This window comes from Pelophylax lessonae (genome assembly GCF_965119305.1).
Source record: "Pelophylax lessonae genome assembly, chromosome: 12".
Lineage (NCBI taxonomy): Eukaryota > Metazoa > Chordata > Amphibia > Anura > Ranidae > Pelophylax > Pelophylax lessonae.
In genome coordinates, this window is record NC_138779.1 from 218,645,049 (window position 1) to 218,667,856 (window position 22,808).

Consider the following 22,808-nt stretch of genomic DNA (forward strand, 5'->3'; position numbering starts at 1 on the left):
GAAAGAAGAGAAAGAGAGAAAGAGAGAAAGAGAGAAAGAAAAAAAAAAAAAAGAGAAAGAGAGAAAGAGAAAGAGAAAAAGAGAAAGAGAAAAAGAGAAAGAGAAAAAAGAGAAAGAGAGAAAGAGAAAAAGAGAAAAAGAGAAAAAGAGAAAAAGAGAAAAAGAGAAAAAGAAAAAGAGAAAAAAGAGAAAAAGAGAAAGAGAGAAAGAGAAAGAGAAAAAGAGAAAAAGAGAAAAAGAGAAAAAGAGAGAAAGAGAGAAAGAGAGAAAGAGAGAAAGAGAGAAAGAGAGAAAGAGAGAGAGAAAAAAAGAGAAAGAGAGAGAGAAAAAAAAAAAAAAAAGAGAAAGAGAGAGAAAAAAAAAAAAAGAGAAAGAGAGAAAGAGAGAAAGAGAGAAAGAGAGAAAGAGAGAAAGAGAGAAAGAGAGAAAGAGAGAAAGAGAGAAAGAGAGAAAGAGAGAAAGAGAGAAAGAGAGAAAGAGAGAGAGAGAGAGAGAGAGAAACCCAAACAGGCACCAGTTTCATAATAATGTCCAAGGATGTAGATTGGGATGTCTGATAAGCACGTAGGCAGGTGAAATCTACTTTCTCCACTGCCTACATGAGAGAGGTACCCTCATGTGCAGGGCAAGTAGGTCCCGAACAGTCTTCTAATTTTTTTAAAATTAAATTGATTTAAATATGAAGAGCAACCTACCTTGAGAAACATTTATGATCACAGGATAATAGAGCCCATGGTTGCTGTTTCCAATTCCGCACCGGTATGCTCCAGCATCTTCGGGTTGAAGACTCATCATATTAATCACGAAGTAGTCTCTGAAGTCTTGTAGATCCGTTCGGTTCACGTAGTTTTCATTAATATAAGGTGTGGTGGATATGATGGTGTAACATCGACCTTTTTGCACCTTGCACCAAAACTTCCTGCCATGGATGTTCGCAGATATGGAACTGTAGTAACACGAGACCGCCACTGATCCCCCTAGTGATCCGGTAGCTTGTCCTGGCCCAGTGAGATACCCGGATACCACTAAGTAATAAGAACAGTTTTCCTTATTGAACACAGTCATCAACAGGACTTATTATTATTATTATTATTATTATTATTATTATTATTATTATTATTATTATTATTATTATTATAATACTTCTTCATTCTTTTCTGAAGGTATTGGAGTAACAAGCAGGGTCATCTTAATGAATGGGCACACCTGGGCACTGCCCAGGGGCCCCAGGTGCATGGGGGCCCATGATCAGGGACATGTACAGGGGAGGGAGGGGGGTGCACTGTCACTCTGTCAGCTGGCTTCTGCTGTAAAGAGGATTCAACTTTCTCCTCCCTCCTGCAGGGGGGGCAGAATAGAGCTGGCACTGAGAATGCAAACTCACATCAGGAGGGGGAGCTTCCTTTATTTCCATGGGGGAAACTGATGTATAGGTGCACAGTGATGGGGGTACCTGGTGTTCGGGGACACGGTTATAGAGGAACCTCGTGTATGGTGACACTGATAGGGGAACATGAAGTAAGGGGGCACCTGATGCAGGCTGGAAGGGGCCCCAGTGCATGACTTTGCCCAGTGGCCCATGATGCCATTAAGATGGCACTGGTAACAAGACAAAGAATAAAACAATAGGACTTCAGTATAATGTATATATTGTATATATTTTTTTTTTATTATTATTACACAAAATATCTAAAATTTGGGGTAATGTGATTTTTATAGAACCCACCTTGAATGAGGGAAAACCAGACAATAAGAATAGATGGATTAGCCGCCTTCATTATGGATGAGCTCCCGTCTATTAGACTTGTGGCTCAGTTTCAGTTCCTCCCAGAACAGATGGAAGTTGTAGAACTTGTGCACAGTCTGATGTTTGTGGTCTAAAATGACAAAACTGAAACTCAACAGAAATCAAAGAAGTCAGACATTAGTCAGCTGTAGCACCAGTGCCAAGAAGGCCTTGGCATTTTTTTCCATGATGTGCCTCTCTCGAAAGGGACGGTCCCTTTTCTCAACCAAATCCTTATGGTTCAAGATTGGGAGATCGATTTATCACTTGGGATTTGACCAAAATGAATCAACCCAGGCACAGTGAAAAATCCACAAACTTTTGCTGGTCCACTTTAAAACTTGCTTTTTTGTATATTTGTGGACTTGCATCCTAAACTAGCCCATCTTGTGGTTTCCATTCCCATGCAAAACCCAACCAAGAGGCTTTGTGTCATCAGACATGCCCAGCCCCATAGAAGTTGCATTATATCCAGGGCTTTTTTCCCTCAGAGAATAGGGGCAGGAACTCCACCTTTTAAGTTACTTTGTGTCTCCACCCCCTACCCACCTCCGAGCACTAACCCTTGGTTCCACCCCTTCCAACCTCCGAGCACTGAACCTTGGTTCCACCCCTTCCAACCTCCGAGCACTAACCCTTGGTTCCACCCCTTCCAACCTCCGAGCACTAACCCTTGGTTCCACCCCTTCCAACCTCCGAGCACAGACCCTTGGTTCCACCCCTTCCAACCTCCGAGCACGGACCCTTGGTTCCACCCCTTCCAACCTCCGAGCACTGAACCTTGGTTCCACCCCTTCCAACCTCCGAGCACTGACCCTTGGTTCCACTCCTTACCCAGCTTTCAGTACAGCCACTTTTAGAAAATATAGAGCCAAGTATAATTTTGTATTGGAATGTATAGAATTAGGTTATGATAACAAGAAAAGCAATAAAATAGATCCAGCAGCAATAGATGCCCCCCCCCCCCCAGCAGCAATAGACCCCCCAGAAGCAGAAAAAGATCTCCCAGCAGCCAGCATCAATAGACTCTCTAGCAGCCAGCAACAGTAGACCCCTCCCTAAACAGTAGATTCCTTCTAGCAATAATTAACCCTCAGTATCAAAAGATCCTCCACCAGCAACAATAGATTGCCATGCAAAAATAGATCCCCTCCAGCAACAATAGATCCCCCAGCATCAGTAGATCCTCCAGCACCCATCGGAGGTGCCAGAACTGCGTTCCCCTGCGTTCCCGCTGAAAGCCCTGATTACATCTATACATTGGCATAATGCATCCTAGTCCCTAAACCACTCTGATCAGAAAGCTGCATGGTGTGCCCACTATTACCGAGTTATTTAGCCAGTAACACATCAGGGTCCACAGAAGCAGTCCACATGTATGGCAAGATGACAAGCCAGTGACCCAAATAGCCATTTTTCTGGTTCTCGATTTGGCTTAGGTTCCTGTTCAACGTTGACCATGGCCATGCCGGGACTCAGAAATGTACAAAAGGAAGCCTCGCCTCACTCTGACTTCAGTGGCTTACAGGCTTGGTTTTGTGGGGGACTGTAGGCGGGGCCTCAGACAAGGTACCCACCTAGGAGGAACCACTCACCAACAGGGCCTTCAGCAAGTTTATAATGATTGTTTGCAATTATAATGGAATAACGTTATGGCACACTGGTGAACAAGATAAATCCAATATAGCTCCCTGTAGTGTATTTCACAGTAATGTTACCAGAGTAGGGCCTCTGATGAAGGGGGATGGTATCTTGTATGACCACAGCTGAATTGGCTCACTGGGAGAAATCCTCAGAGTACTCTTTCAGCGCCGAACAGTGTCCCCTGTACTATCCCTACTCACCAGGAACCTTTCCCTGTGCTAAGCGCTTTTTCTAATCAGCGGGTTCCTTTCCCTAACTTGCCGCGTGACATAAGCACGCCAGAATGACATATGATCCCCTTTTTAAAGGTTCCCTCGCCAAGATGGCTGCATGAAGGCTCACAGGAACTTGGCATCAAATGAGACACCTACTCTCTCAGAGACAACTGACAAGAGTCCATGGGGGGAAATTTCCCTTATAAAGGCTCCTCTTCCCCTGTAGCATTGGCACAGTGCCACCTACAGATGGAAAGAATGCCTGCACCTGCCTACAGGTTCCACCAGACACTCAAGGCCCATGAGACATGGGGAACTGGGTCACCAAAGGCCCATGAGACATGGGGAACTGGGTCACCAAAGGCCCATGAGACATGGGGAACTGGGTCACCAAAGGCCCATGAGACATGGGGAACTGGGTCACCAAAGGCCCATGAGACATGGGGAACTGGGTCACCAAAGGCCCATGAGACATGGGGAACTGGATCACCAAAGGCCCATGAGACATGGGGAACTGGATCACCAAAGGCCCATGAGACATGGGGACTGGGTCACCAAGTGCTTAACACTAAGGAACCATTTATTATATTACCAGGCAGGCAGTCCTTTCCCCCCCCATCAAACCACCACTCACTCCTATCCCAAATTGGGCATCTTCTTTCACACTCTAGGTATTGGCTGTTCCATGTTAATAGTCCAACCCAACTCTTCTATTATTAGACTCCTTGCTGTCCTGCTGATATTCATTGCACACAACAAGAAGGTATATTTTGTCTCAGAGCTTTTACGGTCTTCGACTTTATAACGTAGGACATAAGTAACAGTTAAGTGTTACAAAACACGGATCCATAGGTATGGTGCATTTCCAATATTATGGGGGTCCCTCATCAAGATGGCCACCTGAACTCTTGCGGGAACTTGGCATCAAATCAGACTCCTACCTTCCCAAACTGACCAGAAGGGGACAATTTCCCTCATCAGGCTCCTCTTCTCCCTGTAGCATTGGCACAGTGCCACTTACGGGTGGAAAGAATGCCTTCATCTGTCTACAGGTCCCATGAGACATGGGGGGGTCGGGTCACCAGGTGCATGATACTAAGGAAACATTTACTTTACCCTCAGACAGGCCCCCATCAAAAACACCACTCACTCTTGAACCAACCAAGGTATCTTCTTCCACACAACCTAGGTTTTGGCTGTTCCGTATCAGTAGTCCAACCCAACACTTCTAAGATTGGACTCATTGCTGTCTTCTTTATATTCCCCATTACACACAAAAAGGCGGCATATTTTCACTTAGAGCTTTTACTGTCTTCAACTTCATAATGTAGGATATAAGTAACAGTCCAAACAGAATTCCATAGGTATAGTGCATTTCCAAAATGATGGGGGTCCCACCAGATACCGAAGGCTGATGAGGCATGCGGGTCCAGGTCACCAGGTGCATGATACTAAAGAAACATTTACTTTACCCTCAGGCATGCAGATTTTCCCCCGTCAAACCACCACTCACTCTCGAACCAACCCGGCTATCTTCTTCCACACCCCGTAGGTTATAGCTGTTCTATGTCGGTAGTCCAACCCAATACTTCTGAGATTGGACTCTTTGCTGCCCTACTTATGTTCCCCATTACACACAGTAAGAAGTCATATTTTGGCAAAGAGCTTTTACGGTCATCAACTTAATAAAATAGGACATAAATAATAGTCAATTGTTCCAAAAATGTACAAAATCTATGGTGCATTTCCAAAATTTTGGTAAATTTCTAAATGGCTTTTTATATACACAACTTTAGCCCCATTGTCAGGTGCTACTGGAGAGGTGCTGCATTGAAGCTTGCCCATCATGGTCTCCCATCCCATCCTCTGCCTTCCATGGGAAAAGGCCCACATGCACTACATGACCATTACACTTGCAGATGATGCCCTTCTGCCCTCAACACTCCTCTTCTACGTACCCTGCCAACCCTTGTAGCTAGAGATGGGAAGGCCTGGGAAAAAACTGGTAAAATTGGGCAAAAAAAAATGGGTTTTCTTTCCCCTAAAATGGATTTAATGGAAAAAAAACAGGAAATAAAAATGTGGCTTCAAAATTTCCTGAAAATTTACATCTCTACTTCAGACACCACCGGCCCGATGATCTAGGCCAGGGATCCTCAAACTACGGCCCTCCGGCTGCTGCTGAACTACACGTCCCATGAGGCATTGTAAAACTCTGACATTCACAGACATGACTAGACATGATGGGAATTGTAGTTCCTGAACATCTGGAGGGCCATAGTTTGAAGACCCCAGATCTAGGCAGTGCCAGGACAAGGTCATCTAGAGCCCAGGAGGAACATGCCAAACTGTGCCCCCCCCCCCCCCTCCAAGATGTATGAGTATTATGTGTCAGAAAACCACCCCCCCCAAACAAAAAAAAACTGAGCACTAATTTGCATGATTATCCCCCAAACATAGATTACCCCTCCTCCCAGTACAAATCTGCCCCATGTTGGACCCCACCCCCCCCCCCAAAAAAAAACAAAAAAAACTGAGCACTAATTTGCATGATTATCCCCCAAGCATAGATTACCCCTCCTCCCAGTACAAATCTGCCCCCTGTTGGACCCCCCCCCCCAAAAAAAAAAAAAAAAAAAAAAAACCCCAATCACCCTCCTAACATAACTCCTCTACCACTAAAATTTCCCCTCCAAGTACATATCCTCTCCCCAACTCTAAATCCACCCTCCCAGCACCGCCCAATCTCCAAAATTCCCCTCCTAGCACAACCCCTCCACCCCCAATCATCCCTATTAGCACAAACAGGCAAACACCCCCAAATTTCCCCCTCTAGAGCGATTTTTACTGCCTGCTGCTCCCCAAATTCCCCATCTCCTTACGGCACCCTCCCACATGATACCACCCCTTGTCCCAGCCCTTGGATCCAGGATCCCAAGAGGGAAATCCTAACCAAGGGCTAGACTCCTCTACATGGACTATGAGCCACCTTACAAACCCATAGACCTCCTTACAAACCCATAGACCTCCTTACAAACCCATAGACCTCCATACCGGCCTGTCCATCCAACATGCACCTTGTATGTCCTGCTGCTGCCAGGGGAGGATATATAAGCAAGACCGCAGCAAATCCAACAACCGACAACTCTCATTCTGATCTTTGGGACAACAATAGAGATTCAAGTCACTTTTTAACCCTCACACAAAGGTTCAGCTCTTCTATATCTGGAGTTTTGTATCTAAAATTTAATTCAAAAGAAATTTAAAGTGAACTTTTTGGTAACTTTTACAAAATCGGTATTAATACATTTCGGACACAATATACAGCAACAGTATCATTCTTCAGAAAAGTTCCATACTCGGTCTCCAGTGACTTTGTCTAGGCTGAGATGTCATCAGTCTGCTGCAGGCATGGGAAAGCATTTCCTCAGTCTCCTCTCCCCCAGTGATCAGACTGCAAAATTGTAAAAGTCACAAGGACAGAGGCTGCAGCAGGGGCTGAACTGTGTAATACATTATATGAAATTATTTGATGTATTCCTACATAAAACTAATATAAGTACCTAATTGTGTCTTCATATCAGCCACCTGTATATCTCTGAATCAGCAAAACACCTACCCTGTTCCACAGAGGGATCCCCTTCAGCCGCTATCAGTCATTGGGTTAGGGTGGTTACCGTCTGCCGTAGTCCAGAGATTGGCCGGGAAGAAGTGTGAGGACGGAATATCTGCAGACTTCTCTCTAAGAATGACACGTGACTCTGAGCCGATTACCGAATGACGGAGAAATGAAAGTCCCTATAACACAGTCATCACTTCTCCATAGGATTCTTCTCTATTTTGTTCATGAATCCAGGAAAGAAAGAAAGAAACAATGGGGGATATTTACCAAAACTGGAGAGTGCAAAATCTGGTGCAGCTGTGCATGGGGGGGCCAATCAGATTCAAGCTACGGCTCGTTCAATTCAGCTTTCACAATAAAACCTGGATGATGATTGGGATTGATTTGCTACAATTGGAGAGTGCAAAATCTGGTGCAGCTGTTCATAGAAACCAATCTTCCAGGTTTTATTGTGAAAGCTGAATTGAACGAGCCGTAGCTTGAATCTGATTGGCTCCCCCATGCACAGCTGCACCAGATTTTGCACTCTCCAATTGTAGCAAATCAATCCCAATGTGTTCATTTATATGATCCATCCATCTATCTCTTTCGCTCTCTCTCCCTCTATTGACTATTAATTCATTATCAATTATTTATCTAATGATTTTTTGTCTATTTCTCTCTTTCCCTCTACTACTTATCTATATTGATTATATAGCTATTGATTTATTATAAATGATCTTTTTCTCTCTCTCTCGCTCTCTATCATATATTGATTCATTATCAATTATCTATTTCTCTTTTTCCCTCTACTGATTATCTAATTTCACTCTTTTTTCTCTCTATATTGATTATATATCTATTGATTTATTATCAATGATCTATCTATTGATTTTCTTGTCTATTTCTCTCTTCTGATCAATCTATCTTTTTCCCTCTCTCACTCTCTATTGACTATCATCTATTGATTCATTATCAATTATCTATTGATTTTTGTCTATCTATTTCTCTCTTTCCCTCTGATTATCTAAGTTCACTTTCTCTCTCTCTCTCTCTCTCTCTCTCTCTCTCTATATTGATTATATATCTATTGATTATCAATGATCTATCCATTTCTGTCTACTGATCTCTTTTTCTCTCTCTGGCTCTCTATTGGACTATCATCTATTGATTCATTATCAATTATCTATCTATTTCTCTCTTTCCCCCCACTGATTATCTAATCTGACTCTTTTTCTCTCTCTATTGAGATATATTTTGATTTATTATCAATATATAATATATATCTATTGATTATCAATGATCTATCTATTGATTTTCTTTTCTATCCATTTCTCTCTACTGATCTATCCATCTGTCTCTCTCTCTATTGACTATCATCTATTGATTCATTATCAATTATCCATTTCTCTATTTCTCGCTACTGATTATCTAATTTCACTCTCTCTCTCTCTCTCTCTATATTGATTATATATCTATTGATTTATTATCAATGATCTATCTATTGATTTTCTTGTCTATTTCTCTCTACTGATCTAGCCATCTTTTGCTCTCTCTCTATTGACTATCATCTATTGATTCATTATCAATTATCTATTTCTCTATTTGCCACTACTGATCATTTATCTATCTAATTTCACTCTTTTTCTCTATATATCTATTGATTAATCTATTTCTCTCTACTAATCTATCTCTCTTTCTATTGATTATCTATTGGTTTATCTATCTATTGATTTAATATCAGTTATCTATCTATTTCTCTCTACTGATTATCTATCTATCTATCTATCTATCTATCTATCTATCTATCTATCTATCTATCTATCTATCTATCTATCTATCTATCTATCTATCTATCTATCTATCTATCTATCTATCTATCTATCTATCTATCTATCTATCTATCTATCTATCTATCTATCTATCTATCTATCTATCTATCTATCTATCTATCTATCTATCTATCTATCTATCTATCTATCTATCTATCTATCTATCTATCTATCTATCTATCTATCTATCTATCTATCTATCTATCTATCTATCTATCTATCTATCTATCTATCTATCTATCTATCTATCTATCTATCTATCTATCTATCTATCTATCTATCTATCTATCTATCTATCTATCTATCTATCTATCTATCTATCTATCTATCTATCTATCTATCTATCTATCTATCTATCTATCTATCTATCTATCTATCTATCTATCTATCTATCTATCTATCTATCTATCTATCTATCTATCTATCTATCTATCTATCTATCTATCTATCTATCTATCTATCTATCTATCTATCTATCTATCTATCTATCTATCTATCTATCTATCTATCTATCTATCTATCTATCTATCTATCTATCTATCTATCTCTACTAGGGTTGAAACAATAGTAATACCTTTCTGTATTTCACATGTGACTTGATGGAAACATTTGTATGTACTCAGAATACAATGTTTTTTTTTTTTTTTGTTTCTAAACATCCTTCGGCCCCCTTTCACACTTGCCGTTCTGTCGGCGGACTCAGTTTTTCTCAGTGGGGGATCGATCCACCGATCCCCCGCTGAGCAGGCGGATAGCAGGTCTGTCTCTGTGCTGTGTGCGGAGACAGAGCTGTCAGGTCCCCGCTGTTCTCTATGCGGAAATCTGATGAGAACGGACCGCCTGTCCGTACTTATCCAATCCGATCTGCCAGACGGATGGAAAATAGGGTGTTCACCTGTCCGGATTTGACGGATCGGATATCAGCGGACATGTCTCCGCTGACATCCGATGCCCCATAGAGATGCATGGGGCGTCCGTTCAGATCCGCCTGAAAAACTGACAGGTGGAACTGAACGGGCCCGCAAGTGTGAAAGGGGCCTAAAAGAGAAAAAAAGTCTTATCCAGACAAAACAATTACTAAGAGAATTGGTCCAAAAATAAATAAATACTTGAAAGGTTACACTGAGATAATACCCAGCATGGACATCAATATACAATGTTGGGTCTGCTTTAAATAAATGAACAAAATAAGTAAAATCAAAAAATAAAAAATGCAACATACCGTAAATAAAAAAGGAACTTTTCAACCTCAATAGTTTCCATTGTCTGAATCTCTGATCACAGACATCATTCATGCATTAATAGTGGAAGAATTTACAACTTCCCCAAAATCTCCAATTTATTTATTAATTTATTCATACTTCTCCAAATACCCGATGTGTCTGACCCCCCCCCCCCCCCCAAATCATGAATGATTCCTTCTATGTACAGAAATGTCCTTTCCTAACGCCAACATGGCACCATACATATGATATAGCTCCGCCCCTAGATCCACCCACAGGACCTGTTTAAATCTATAAAAATCTGACTGAAAGTAACCTCCCCCATTCTCCTTTTTATCCTCAAGATTCAGTGGTGTCGAAAGTTTGGGCACCCCAGGTAAAAATTTGTATTAATGTGCATAAAGAAGCCAAGGAAAGATGGAAAAAATCTCCAAAAGGCATCAAATTACAGATTAGACGTTCTTATAATATGTCAACAAAAGTTAGATTTTATTTCCATCATTGACACTTTCAAAATAAACGAAAACAAAAAAAAAAAAATGGAGTCTGCAAAAAAGTTTGGGCACCCTGCAGAATTTATAGCATGCACTGCCCCCTTTGCAAGGCTGAGACCTGCCAGTGTCATGGATTGTTCTCAATCGTCGTCTGGGAAGACCAGGTGATGTCAATCTCAAAAGGTTTTAACCACTTAAGCCCTGGAAGATTTTACCCCCTTCCTGACCAGGCCCCATTTTGCGATTCGGCACTGCGTGAATTTAACGGACAATTGCGCGGTCGTGCGACGCTGTACCCAAACTAATTTGACTTCCTTTTTTTCCCCACAAACAGAGCTCTCTTTTGGTGGTATTTGATCACCTGTGCGATTTTTTGATCATGCGCTATAAACAAACAAAAAAAGAGCGACGATTTTGCAAAAACAACAATATTTTTCACATTTTTTTTAATATGCAATTCCCAAAAAAAAAAAAAAAAAACGTAAAAATCTAATTTTTTTTAACATTGTAGGCCAATTTGTTTTATGCTAAATAGGTTTGGTAAAAAAAAAAAAAAAAAAAAAAAAAAAAAAAAAAAAAAAAAGACGCAAAAAGCGTATTTTGATTGGTTTGCTCAAAAGTTATTGCGTTTACTAACTACGGAAAATATTTGTCATTTTTGGTGTTTTTTTTTTTTTTTTTTTTTTTAAACGAGTAATGGCGGCGATCTGCGATTTTTTTGTGTGGGACTGCGACATTGCGGCGGACAGATCGGACCCTTGACTGACATTTTTGACACTTTTGGGGGTACCAGTGACATTACTGCAGTAATCAGTGCTATACATATGCACTGTTACTGTAAAAATGACACTGGCAGGGAAGGGGTTAATTTTATTGGAGAGGGAGGGGTTAATGTATGCCTGGTGCTTACTGACGTGTGTGGGGGGAGGTGACTGAGTGACACAGGGACAGATCGCATGTTCAGCTATGCTGAACCCTGCAATCTGACCCTGCCTGTCACTTAGGAGATCCGCCCGCTCTGTTTACACAAGCAGGCGGATTTCCACACTCGATTCCCCAACGATCGGGGAAGAGCGGCGGTGATCACCTCCTCTCCTCCCCTGGCCCGACTCCTGCTGTGTCTGAATACACCAGGAGCGAGCCTCCGGCGGCACGCGCGCGCCGCCCACAAGGGGAGGAGTCCAGCGACATAGGTCTACGTCGCTGGACGGGAACGAGCCACTGTGCCGCAGTAGAGTATCCTCAAGATACAGTGGGGATCGAAAGTTTGGGCACCCCAGGTAAAAATTTGTATTAATGTGCATAAAGAAGCCAAGGAAAGATGGAAAAATCTCCAAAAGGCATCAAATTACAGATTAGACGTTCTTATAATACGTCAACAAAAGTTAGATTTTATTTCCATCAATGACACTTTCAAAATTACAGAAAACAAAAAAAAAAAAAAATGGCGTCTGCAAAAGTTTGGGCACCCTGCAGAGTTCTTATATCTTGTACTGCCCCCTTTGGCAAGTATCACAGCTTGTAAACGCTTTTTGTAGCCAGCCAAGAGTCTTTCAATTCTTGTTTGAGGTATCTTTGCCCGTTCTTCCTTACAAAAGTCTTCCAGTTCTTTGTGATTTCTGGGCTGTCTGTCACGCACTGCTCTTTTCAGGTCTATCCATAGATTTTCAGTTATGTTGAGCAGGGGCGTAACTACAGGGGTTGCAGGGGTTGCAATTGCTACCGGGCCCCATGCTCCAGGGGGCCCGGTAGCAAACCAGTGGGTGAACTTCCAGGATCTCAAAGGTCACACTTGCGACCGGGCCCTGGCATTGCACCACTGTGGGGAGGCCCCAAGATTGCAGGAAGGGGGCCCAATCCAGAACTTGTGAAGGGATCCTGCTGCGGGACCATAATAAAAGGCCCTGCAACGAGAGTAAAGAGCCCCAGGATTAGTGGGAAGAGCCCCGGGCTTGAAGGGAAGGGCCCCGGCCAGGGGTCTGGGGGGCCCTTCAAAGGTTTCTTGCATCGGGGCCCTGAAGGTTCTAGTTACGCCTCTGATGTTGAGGTCAGGAGATTGTGAAGGCCATGGCAAAACCTTCAGTTTACACCTCTTGATGTAATCCCCCGTGGATTTCGAGGTGTGTTTAGGATCATTATCCATTTGTAGAAGCCATCCTCTCTTTAACTTCAGCTTTTTCACAGATGGCATCAAGTTACCATCCAAAATTTGCTGAAATTTTATTGAATCCATTTTTCCTTCTACTCCTGAGATGTTCCCTGTGCCACTGGCTGCAATACAACCCCACAGCATGATTGATCCACCCCCATGCTTAACAGTTGGACAGAGGTTCTTTTCATTAAATTCTGTGCCCCTTCTTCTCCAAACGTACCTTTGCTCATTCCGGCCAAAAAGTAAAATTTTAACCTCATCGGTCCACAGAACTTGTTTCCAAAATGCATCAGGCTTGTCTATATGTTCATTTGCAAAGTTCAAACGCTGATTTTTGTGGTGAGGACGTAGAAGAGGTTTTCTTCTGATGACTCTTCCATGAAGACCATATTTGTACATGTATCTCTTTATAGTGGAATAGTTTACCACAACTCCAGTGTCTGCCAGATCTTTCTGGAGGGATTGTGCAGTCAAACGTGGGTTTTGAATTGTTTTTCTCACAATCCTGCGAGCTGTTCTGTCTGATATATTTCTTGGTCTTCCAGATCTTGCTTTAACTTCCACTGTTCCTGATGAATGCCATTTCTTAATTACATTCCGAACAGAGGATATTGACATCTGATGCACGGTACACGCCGATCCCTTGGGGCACGCCAGAGCAGTTACCATTAACCGAGCCTCCTCTTCATCCACACCCACTGATGGTCAACAGATGAGCACTACCCCGAGGAAAGCATGCAAACGGTGAGCAACTGCTATATAGCATAAGGGGATGGAGAAAGGGCAGTGAACACCGGCTGTATTGAGCACTCCGCAAGCCCTGTCCAATGCAGTAAATGGCCATCTGTGGGCTAACACAATCTTGTCAAGAATTAGATACAGCTTTATACTGGTGTGAGCCTGCGCAGATATACTGCTATTCTGCGTCTCTCCCCAGCTCCCGCTCCTAAATTAGAAAACCAAGGAGAGCCCTTTGTTGCTGGATGATAATCTCGGTTTGATATAGCCTAAATATCATTGTGTGGCCCGCACTCCACCATATTCTGGGATGACTGTTTAATTGCCCATTTAAGGACTAACACCTACTCTAATACTTTTCCCTTGGCCAACAGACATTCCTCCAGTTATACCCTCTAACACAGGGACTGCTCTGGAAGCTATAATCAAATTTTATTCATCTATAAGAGGGGATGCCATGATCTACCCCGAGTATGAATGACGACTAACATCCATATTCACTTGAATTCCTGTTGTTCAGGTTGCATATAGAAGGTGATATATTAAGTTATCAGAGATGTATAGTAACGAAGTAGAACTACTTAAGTACCGAAAGGCTGTATCTGTACTTTCCTAGAGTAGAATTTTTTTCTCCTACTTCTACTTTTACTTCACTACATTTTTTCGATGATTTCGATACTTCTACTCCGATATTTTTTTTTTTGTGCTGCATAGTTACTCGTTACTTTTAAAAAAATGACCACTGCCAGAACAGTAGATGGCAGGTTGCATAAAGCTCAAAAAAAATGTGTATAATGTCATTTGTAAATCAGCGCATAGGAAAATAAAGGCTGTGTATAATAAAAGCTGCTATACCAAATCTTTCCAATAAAAAGAAAATATGAAACAAACAAATAAATGGTGCTACAGCGCTTAAAGTGCATCAAGAAACTACTAACAAACACAGGTTAATCATTTGAATAAATCATTTGAAATAATAATAAACAATATGATGTTCAAACTTTTGACTTCTTTCTTTAAGAACTACATAACACAGTACTTGTACTTTTACTTTCAGTACTTGAGTAGAAATTTTTTGAAAAAACTACTTGCAATACTTAAGTAAAAAAAATGTTGAATACTTTAGTACTTCTACTTAAGTAACTTTTTCTGCGAGCACTTCCACTTCTACTCAAGTCACTTTTTGATCGAGCACTTGTACTTTTACTCAAGTAGAAATTTCGAGTACTTTATACAAGTCTGTAAGTTATGGGTGAATACCTGCCTGTTGTGAAAAAGTGGAGTCACGTGATGTTCATACTTCATCCTGACGATTTATTGGTGAAGTAGTGGGACAAACACATGAGTTCATTATTTATTCAATACTGTGGCATGCTGACAAACAAACCCATGAGCAGGCAGCGTTAACAAGTCCCCCATTCTGAGATACACGCAGCCCGCCCTGGTTTCTGTATGTCTAGTCTTCTGGTGTGTATGTGTGGCCGGCCATATGTGTGTGAGTCGTTGTTTTGTTTTTATGTCATATATGTTCATGGTTCATAACCATTTGTATCCTGTATTCATGCATTTGTGAATTGTTCCCCACATGTCGGGGTATTTTTAGACAAAGTGTCCTATGCTCTTTAATAAAGTTTTTTGTCAATTTTGGAAAGGAAGCAGGTGTGAGCATCCCTTATTGCAGCCGTTCTTAGGGGCTGGTCTATGGCCCCTTCCTTTCTTCTTTTAAAGGGTCACCTATGGATAGTAACATTTACGTCATTTGTCACCACTGCACCGGTGTGCGCAATATTAAAATGTGACATGTTTGGTATCTGTTTATTTGGCGTAACATCATCTTTTAGGATTTTACACACAAATTGGGTTATGTTAGCTGATCTTCTGCATTTAAAATTTTAAAAAAGTATTTTCCCTGAAAAAAATGTTTGAACAATTGCCACGCAAATACCATGTGACATAAAAAATAGCAAAACCCACCAATTTATTCTCTAGTGCTTCTGCTTAAAAAAAAAAAAAAAAAAAAAAAAAATATACATACAAATTTTAAAAAAAAAAAAAAAAAAAATTTGTATGTATGTATTTTTTTTTTTTTTTTTAAGCAGAAGCACTAGAGAATAAATTGGTGGGTTTTGCTATTTTTTATGTCACACAGTATTTGCGCTTCGATTTTTCAAACATTTTTTTGAGGGAAAATACTTTATTAAAATTGTTAATGCAAAAGAACACATAACTTAACCCAATTTGTTTGTAAACCCCTAAAAGATGATGTTCCGCCAAATAAACGGATACCAAACATGTCACACTTTAAAATTGCGCACGCCGGTACGGAGGCAACAAATGACGTAAATGTTATTATCCATAGGTGACGCTTTAAAAAGAACACAATACATGTTTGCTAGAAAATTACTTAGAACCACCCAACATTTATTTTTATAATTGATGGGTTTTGCAATTTTTTTTATGTCACACAGTATTTGCGCTTCGATTTTTCAAACATTTTTTTGAGGGAAAATACTTTTTTAAAATTTTGAAATGCAAAAGAACACCTAACATAACCCAATTTGTTTGTTTAAATCCTAAAAGATGATGTTACGCCAAATAAACAGATACCAAACATGTCACGTTTTTAAAAATTGTGCACACCTGCACAGTGGCGACAAACATAAATGTTACCATCCATACGCAACACTTTAAAAGAACACATTGCATTTTTGCAAAAATTATTTAGAACCCACAAATATATATATATATTTTTTTTTTAAGAATAATATATATTTGAATAATATTATTATAATATATTTTTGTGGGTTCTAAATAATTTTGCAAAAATGCAATGTGTTCTTTAAAAGTGTTGCGTATGGATGGTAACATTTATGTTTGTCGCCACTGTGCAGGTGTGCGCAATTTTAAAAACGTGACATGTTTGGTATCTGTTTATTTGGCGTAACATCATCTTTTAGGATTTAAACAAACAAATTGGGTTATGTTAGGTGTTCTTTTGCATTTCAAAATTTTAAAAAAGTATTTTCGCTCAAAAAAATGTTTGAAAAAAAATCGAAGCGCAAATACTGTGTGACATAAAAAATTGCAAAACCCATCAATTATAAAAATAAATGTTGGGTGGTTCCAAGTAATTTTCTAGCAAACATGTATTGTGTTCTTTTAAAGCGTCACCTATGGATAATAACATTTACGTCATTATCTGCCTCCGTACCGGCGTGCGCAATTTTAAAGTGTGACATGTTTGGTATCCGTTTATTTGGCGGAACATCATCTTTTAGGGGTTTAAAAACAAATTGGGTTAAGTTATGTGTTCTTTTGCATTAACAATTTTAATAAAGTATTTTCCCTCAAAAAAATGTTTGAAAAATCGAAGCGCAAATACTGTGCGACATAAAAAATTGCAAAACCCATCAATTTATTCTTTAGGGCTTCTGCTTTAAAAAAAAATATATAGATATAAAATATTTTTTTTAATAAATATATATATATATATTTTTTTTTTTTTTGGGGGTTCTAAATAATTTAGCAAAAATGCAATGTGTTCTTTTAAAGTGTTGCGTATGGATGGTAACATTTATGTTTGTCGCAACTGTGTGCAATTTTAAAATGTGACATGTTTGGTATCTGTTTATTTGGCGTAACATCATCTTTTAGGATTTTACAAACAAATTGGATTATGTTATGTGTCCTTCGCATTTAAAAAAGGAAAAAAAAAAAAAAAAAAAGTAATTTTCCCTCAAAAAAAGGTTTGAAAAATTGCCGCCCAAATACTCTGACATAAATAAAAAAAAATTGCAAAACTCACCAATTTATTCTCTAGGGCTTCTGCTTGCTGCCACTGTGCGCGCAAATTTTAAAGCAGGACATGTTTGGGATCTGTTTATTCGGCGTAACATCATCTTTTATGTTTTTAAAAACAAATTGGGTTATGTACTGTGATCTTTTGCAATATATATATATATATATATATATATATATATATATATATGCAAAAATGTTTGGGAGGAAATAAAAAATTGCTGCGCAAATACCGTGTGACATAAAAAAAAAATTGCAAAACCCACCAATTTTCTACGGCCTCTGCTTTTTAAAAAAAAATATATATATATGCTTGGGGGTTCTAAGTAATTTTCTAGCAAAAAAAAAAAAAACTTTCACATGAATACAAAAAGTGGCAGAAGTGTTTTTTTTTTTGTTTTTTTTCAGAAAACGCAGACACGGCAGCCCATTGAAATGGCTGCACAAGCATGAAGCGGGGGGGGGGGGGGGGGGGTGAACAGCTTCATGCGTTGAACTCCAAGTGCCTGATTGCTCTCATGTGAACGGGGCTGAAGAGCGTGGCATTCGGCTGGTTGAGCGTTTTGAAGCTTCCAGCTCAGATGTGAATGGCGGCTGAGACCTTTTCTTTGCAGGATGCGCGTTTTTTTACATTATTATTATTTTTTTTTTTTTAATAAAAAGGAATACCTGGTGATCCTGGAGACGCTATTCCAGCCGATCCTCCCTCTCCTGCATTGCCACGCTCTCTGCGCATGCTGCAGCCATACCGGGGGATGGAGCCGTGCATTTCCTCATCCCTCCAGCACCACCTGCTCCATGATTAGAAGTGTCCATGCACCTGAACCTCATTAAGAGGCATCATCCACCTTCTGCAGGCCTCGGACTCGTTACCCCCGCCTCCTCTCTGAGCTCTGCGGTGAATATATTGCCTCCTCACCGCCTGTTATAACCCTGAAGTTCCCACACCACTCTGCCGCAACCACGGGCGTTACAATGTGGCCCCATTCACTTGAATGGGTTGCATATGATGGTACTGCTGCCAACATTTGTTTTTGCTGTGGCATGTGTACCCAGGCAGCGCTGTACACGTGTGACATTTTTTTCAGACAGGGAGAGATTTATCTTGGTGGTATTTCATCACTGCTGGGTTTTTTATTTTTTGCTAAAAAAAAAAAAAAAAAAAGACCGAAAATTTTAGAGAAAAAGAAATGTTGTTTCTTTCTGTTATAAAATTTTGTAAATAAGTTATTTTTTTCCTTCACTGATGGGCACTGATATGCAGCACTGATGAGCACTAATAGGCAGCAATGATAGGCAGCACTAATAGGCAGGACTGATGGGCAGCACATATAGGTGGCACTTGTGGGCACTGATAATCGGCACTGATGGATACTGATAGGCTGCACTTATGGGCACTGATGGGCACTGATAGGCGGCACTGATATGCAGCACTGATGGGCAGTGCATATAGGCAGAACTGATTAGCACTGATAGGCAGCACCGATGAGCAGTGCATATAGGCGGCACTGATGAGCACTGATAGGCAGCAATGATGGGCAGCACATATAAGCTGCACGTATTGGCACTGATAGGCGGCACAGATAGGTGGCACTGATATGCAGTACTGATGAGCACTGATAGGCGGCGTTGATGGATACTGATAGGCTGCACTCATGAGCACTGATAGGCAGCACTGATGTGCAGCACTGATAGGCGGCACTGATGAGCACTGATAGGCAGCAATGATGGGCAGCACAGATAGGAGGCACTGATAGGCAGGACTGATGTGCAGCACATATAGGCTGCATGTATGGGCACTGATAGGCAGCACAGATAGGTGGCACTGATATGCAGCACTGATGGTCACTGATAGGTGGCACTGATGGGTACTGATGAGCACTGATAGGCGGCACTGATGAGCAGCACATATAGGAGGCACTGATAGGCAGGACTGATGAGCAGCACATATAGGCTGCAGGCATGGGCACTGATAGGTGGCAATGATATGCAGCACTGATGGGCACTAATAGGTGGCACTGATGGGCACTGATAGGTGGCACTGATGGGCACTGATAGGTGGCACTGATGAGCACTGATAGGCGGTACTGATGAGCAGCACTGATAGGCAGAACTGATGAGCAGCACTGATAGGGGGCACTGATGGGGGGCACTAATGAGCAGCACTGATGGGGGGCACTGATGAGCAGCACTGATAGGGGGCACTGATGAGCAGCACTGATGGGGGGCACTAATGAGCAGCACTGATAGGGGGCACTGATGAGCAGCACTGATAGGCGGCACTAATAGGCAGCACTGATGGGCGGCACTAATAGGCAGCACTGATGGGCGGCACTAATAGGCGGCAGTGATGGGCAATGATAGGCGGCACTGATGAGGAGGTACTAATTTGCAGCACTGATGAGCACCTATAGGCTGCACTGATGGGCACTGAAAGGCAGAACTACTGAGCACTGTTGGGGCTGCACTGATGATCAGTGCAGATCTCCCCTGTGAGGAAATGTCACTGATTGGCTCTCCTCACACATATATAATGTTTGGCAGTTCTAAGTCGTTTTCGAGTAAAAAATACTGATTGTAACTTAAACAACATATTTCAGAAAACGGATTAGGCTCCAAAGGGGTTCAGTGGTTAATAGCAGCTTTGTTGCCAATGGTGATGATGCCAAGATGAGCACAAGCTGCAGCGCCTCACTCCCACCAGCAGAGGGCGAAGCGCTCCCTTTCTCACATCAGAAGGCGAGCGCGCCCCATTTCCTCTCGCTGGTCACGTCACGTTACGTAGCCAATGCGCTGTAGGGAGTACTAAGGCGGGAAAAAGCGGCGGGGACGCGCACGGTGGAACGCGCAGTGTTGTGCAGAGATGGCGACACGTGGGAAGAAGAGGAAGAGAGAGGCGGCGGAGGAGGGAGAGAAGAAGATGAAGAATGGGGAGGTGGAGGAGGGGAAGAAGGGAGAGAAGAGGAAGGAGAACCCCGGGGGAGAGGACCGGATCGTCATAGAGCACTGGTGAGCCCTACAGCCTATAGGAGAGACCTATCCCCTCCCCCACACTGACCTTCCCTCATTTATATCTTTATTTCTATCACTTTTGTTGACCAGATACATTTTTATTTGATATTTAATATTTTTCTTTATATTTGAATCTGGCTGATCACACAAGTTCTGTTTTATAAATGTTATATTTTTTTAATCTCTTCCATACCGGGTGAACTCTGTGCCGGAATGGGCTGTGTGCATGGCGCAGGAGAGTGCGGGGGCTGTGTGCGTGGCGCAGGAGAGTGCGGGGGCTGTGTGCGTGGCGCAGGAGAGTGCGGGGGCTGTGTGCGTGGCGCAGGAGAGTGCGGGGGCTGTGTGCGTGGCGCGGGAGAGTGCGGGGGCTGTGTGCGTGGCGCGGGAGAGTGCGGGGGCTGTGTGCGTGGTGCAGGAGAGTGCGGGGGCTGTGTGCGTGGTGCAGGAGAATGCGGGGGCTGTGTGCGTGGTGCAGGAGAATGCGGGGGCTGTGTGCGTGGTGCAGGAGAGTGCGGGGGCTGTGTGCGTGGTGCAGGAGAGTGCGGGGGCTGTGTGCGTGGTGCAGGAGAATGCGGGGGCTGTGTGCGTGGTGCAGGAGAGTGCGGGGGCTGTGTGCGTGGTGCAGGAGAATGCGGGGGCTGTGTGCGTGGTGCAGGAGAATGCGGGGGCTGTGTGCGTGGTGCAGGAGAATGCGGGGGCTGTGTGCGTGGTGCAGGAGAATGCGGGGGCTGTGTGCGTGGTGCAGGAGAGTGCGGGGGCTGTGTGCGTGGTGCAGGAGAGTGCGGGGGCTGTGTGCGTGGTGCAGGAGAATGCGGGGGCTGTGTGCGTGGTGCAGGAGAGTGCGGGGGCTGTGTGCGTGGTGCAGGAGAGTGCGGGGGCTGTGTGCGTGGTGCAGGAGAGTGCGGGGGCTGTGTGCGTGGCGCAGGAGAGTGCGGGGGCTGTGTGCGTGGCGCAGGAGAGTGCGGGGGCTGTGTGCGTGGCGCAGGAGAGTGCGGGGGCTGTGTGCGTGGCGCAGGAGAGTGCGGGGGCTGTGTGCGTGGCGCAGGAGAGTGCGGGGGCTGTGTGCGTGGCGCAGGAGAGTGCGGGGGCTGTGTGCGTGGCGCAGGAGAGTGCGGGGGCTGTGTGCGTGGCGCAGGAGAGTGCGGGGGCTGTGTGCGTGGCGCAGGAGAGTGCGGGGGCTGTGTGCGTGGCGCAGGAGAGTGCGGGGGCTGTGTGCGTGGCGCAGGAGAGTGCGGGGGCTGCGGTGCGTGGCGCAGGAGAGTGCGGGGGCTGCGGTGCGTGGCGCAGGAGAGTGCGGGGGCTGCGGTGCGTGGCGCAGGAGAGTGCGGGGGCTGCGGGCATGGTACTGAATGAGCTTGTGGACCAGATGGCCCAGGCCCCTTTGTGTTCCTGTGTGATGCGTCCCTGGATGCGGCTCCCCTGATAGCCAGAGATTCGGCTGTGGGGATTGCTCTACGGCACATGGTTCGGCTAACCAAGCTTCCAAGAAACCCCCCTACAGATCTCCTTTTTCTGGGAGAACGTTTGGCGACTCACTAGATAAGTTGATCAAGGGTCTGATTTTGGTCCGGGCCAGGGGACAGGTGAAATCGTCACCTGTCTCCAGAGCATTTGAAAGGTCTTCAGGAAGCTGTGCTGGACCTCCTTGCTCAAGGAGTGATTGTGCCGGTTCCTCCACAGGAACGCTCTCAAGGTTTTTATTCAAACCTGTTCAGGGTGCCCAGAAAGGAGGACAAGGTGCGTCCAATCCAGGATCTCAAGGCTTTGTGCGGGTTCAGAGGTTTAGAGTCCATTTGGGTGGTGGCGGTCTTGAATCGGGGGGATTTCTTCTCCAAGTCCCCACATTCGAGGAACATCAGAGATTCCTCCGCTTTGCGGTGGCAGAGGAGCACTTTCAATTTGTGGCGTTAAGCTTTGGTCTTGCCTCCGCTCCCAGAGTTTTTACCAAGGTCCTGGCCCCTGTGCTGGCCTTGTTGCGTCGGAGAGGAATCTCAATTTCGGGATATCTGGACGATCTCCTGTTGCGAGCAGACTCTCATTCAGGTCTGTTGGACAACATCTCTATTACAGTCCAGACCCTTCAAGAATTTGGGTGGACGATTAATTTCAAGAAATCTGCTCTGACACCATCTGTATGGGTCACCTATCTGGGGCTGGCTCCGCTCTAGTGAGGGTCTTTCGTCCCTTGGAAAAGCTTCAGAAATTGCAAAGGGCGGTCAGGTTGCTGATGGAAACCAATCGGGCTTGTATAAGGGCCCTGGGTCTGATGGTGTCGACCTTCGAAACGGTCCAGTTTGCTCAGTCTCATTCCAG

The 22,808-nt window shown here is 43.2% G+C and overlaps 2 protein-coding genes across 2 annotated transcripts in view; one reads left to right on the top strand and one right to left on the bottom strand.

Moving 5' to 3' along the window:
• Positions 1-1,798, bottom strand: part of LOC309567970 (polymeric immunoglobulin receptor-like) — a 31,326-nt gene extending 29,528 nt beyond the window's left edge. The window contains exons 1-2 of the mRNA XM_082273524.1: positions 1,727-1,798; positions 696-1,025 (exon numbers count right to left, since the gene is read on the bottom strand). Coding sequence (XP_082129650.1) covers positions 696-1,025; positions 1,727-1,778 — 382 coding nt within the window. The 5' untranslated portion in view covers positions 1,779-1,798. The remainder of the gene's footprint in view (positions 1-695; positions 1,026-1,726) is intronic.
• The window catches only part of SELENOH (selenoprotein H), a 94,461-nt gene that overhangs the window by 59,244 nt on the left and 12,409 nt on the right, over positions 1-22,808 (top strand). The window lies entirely within an intron of this gene.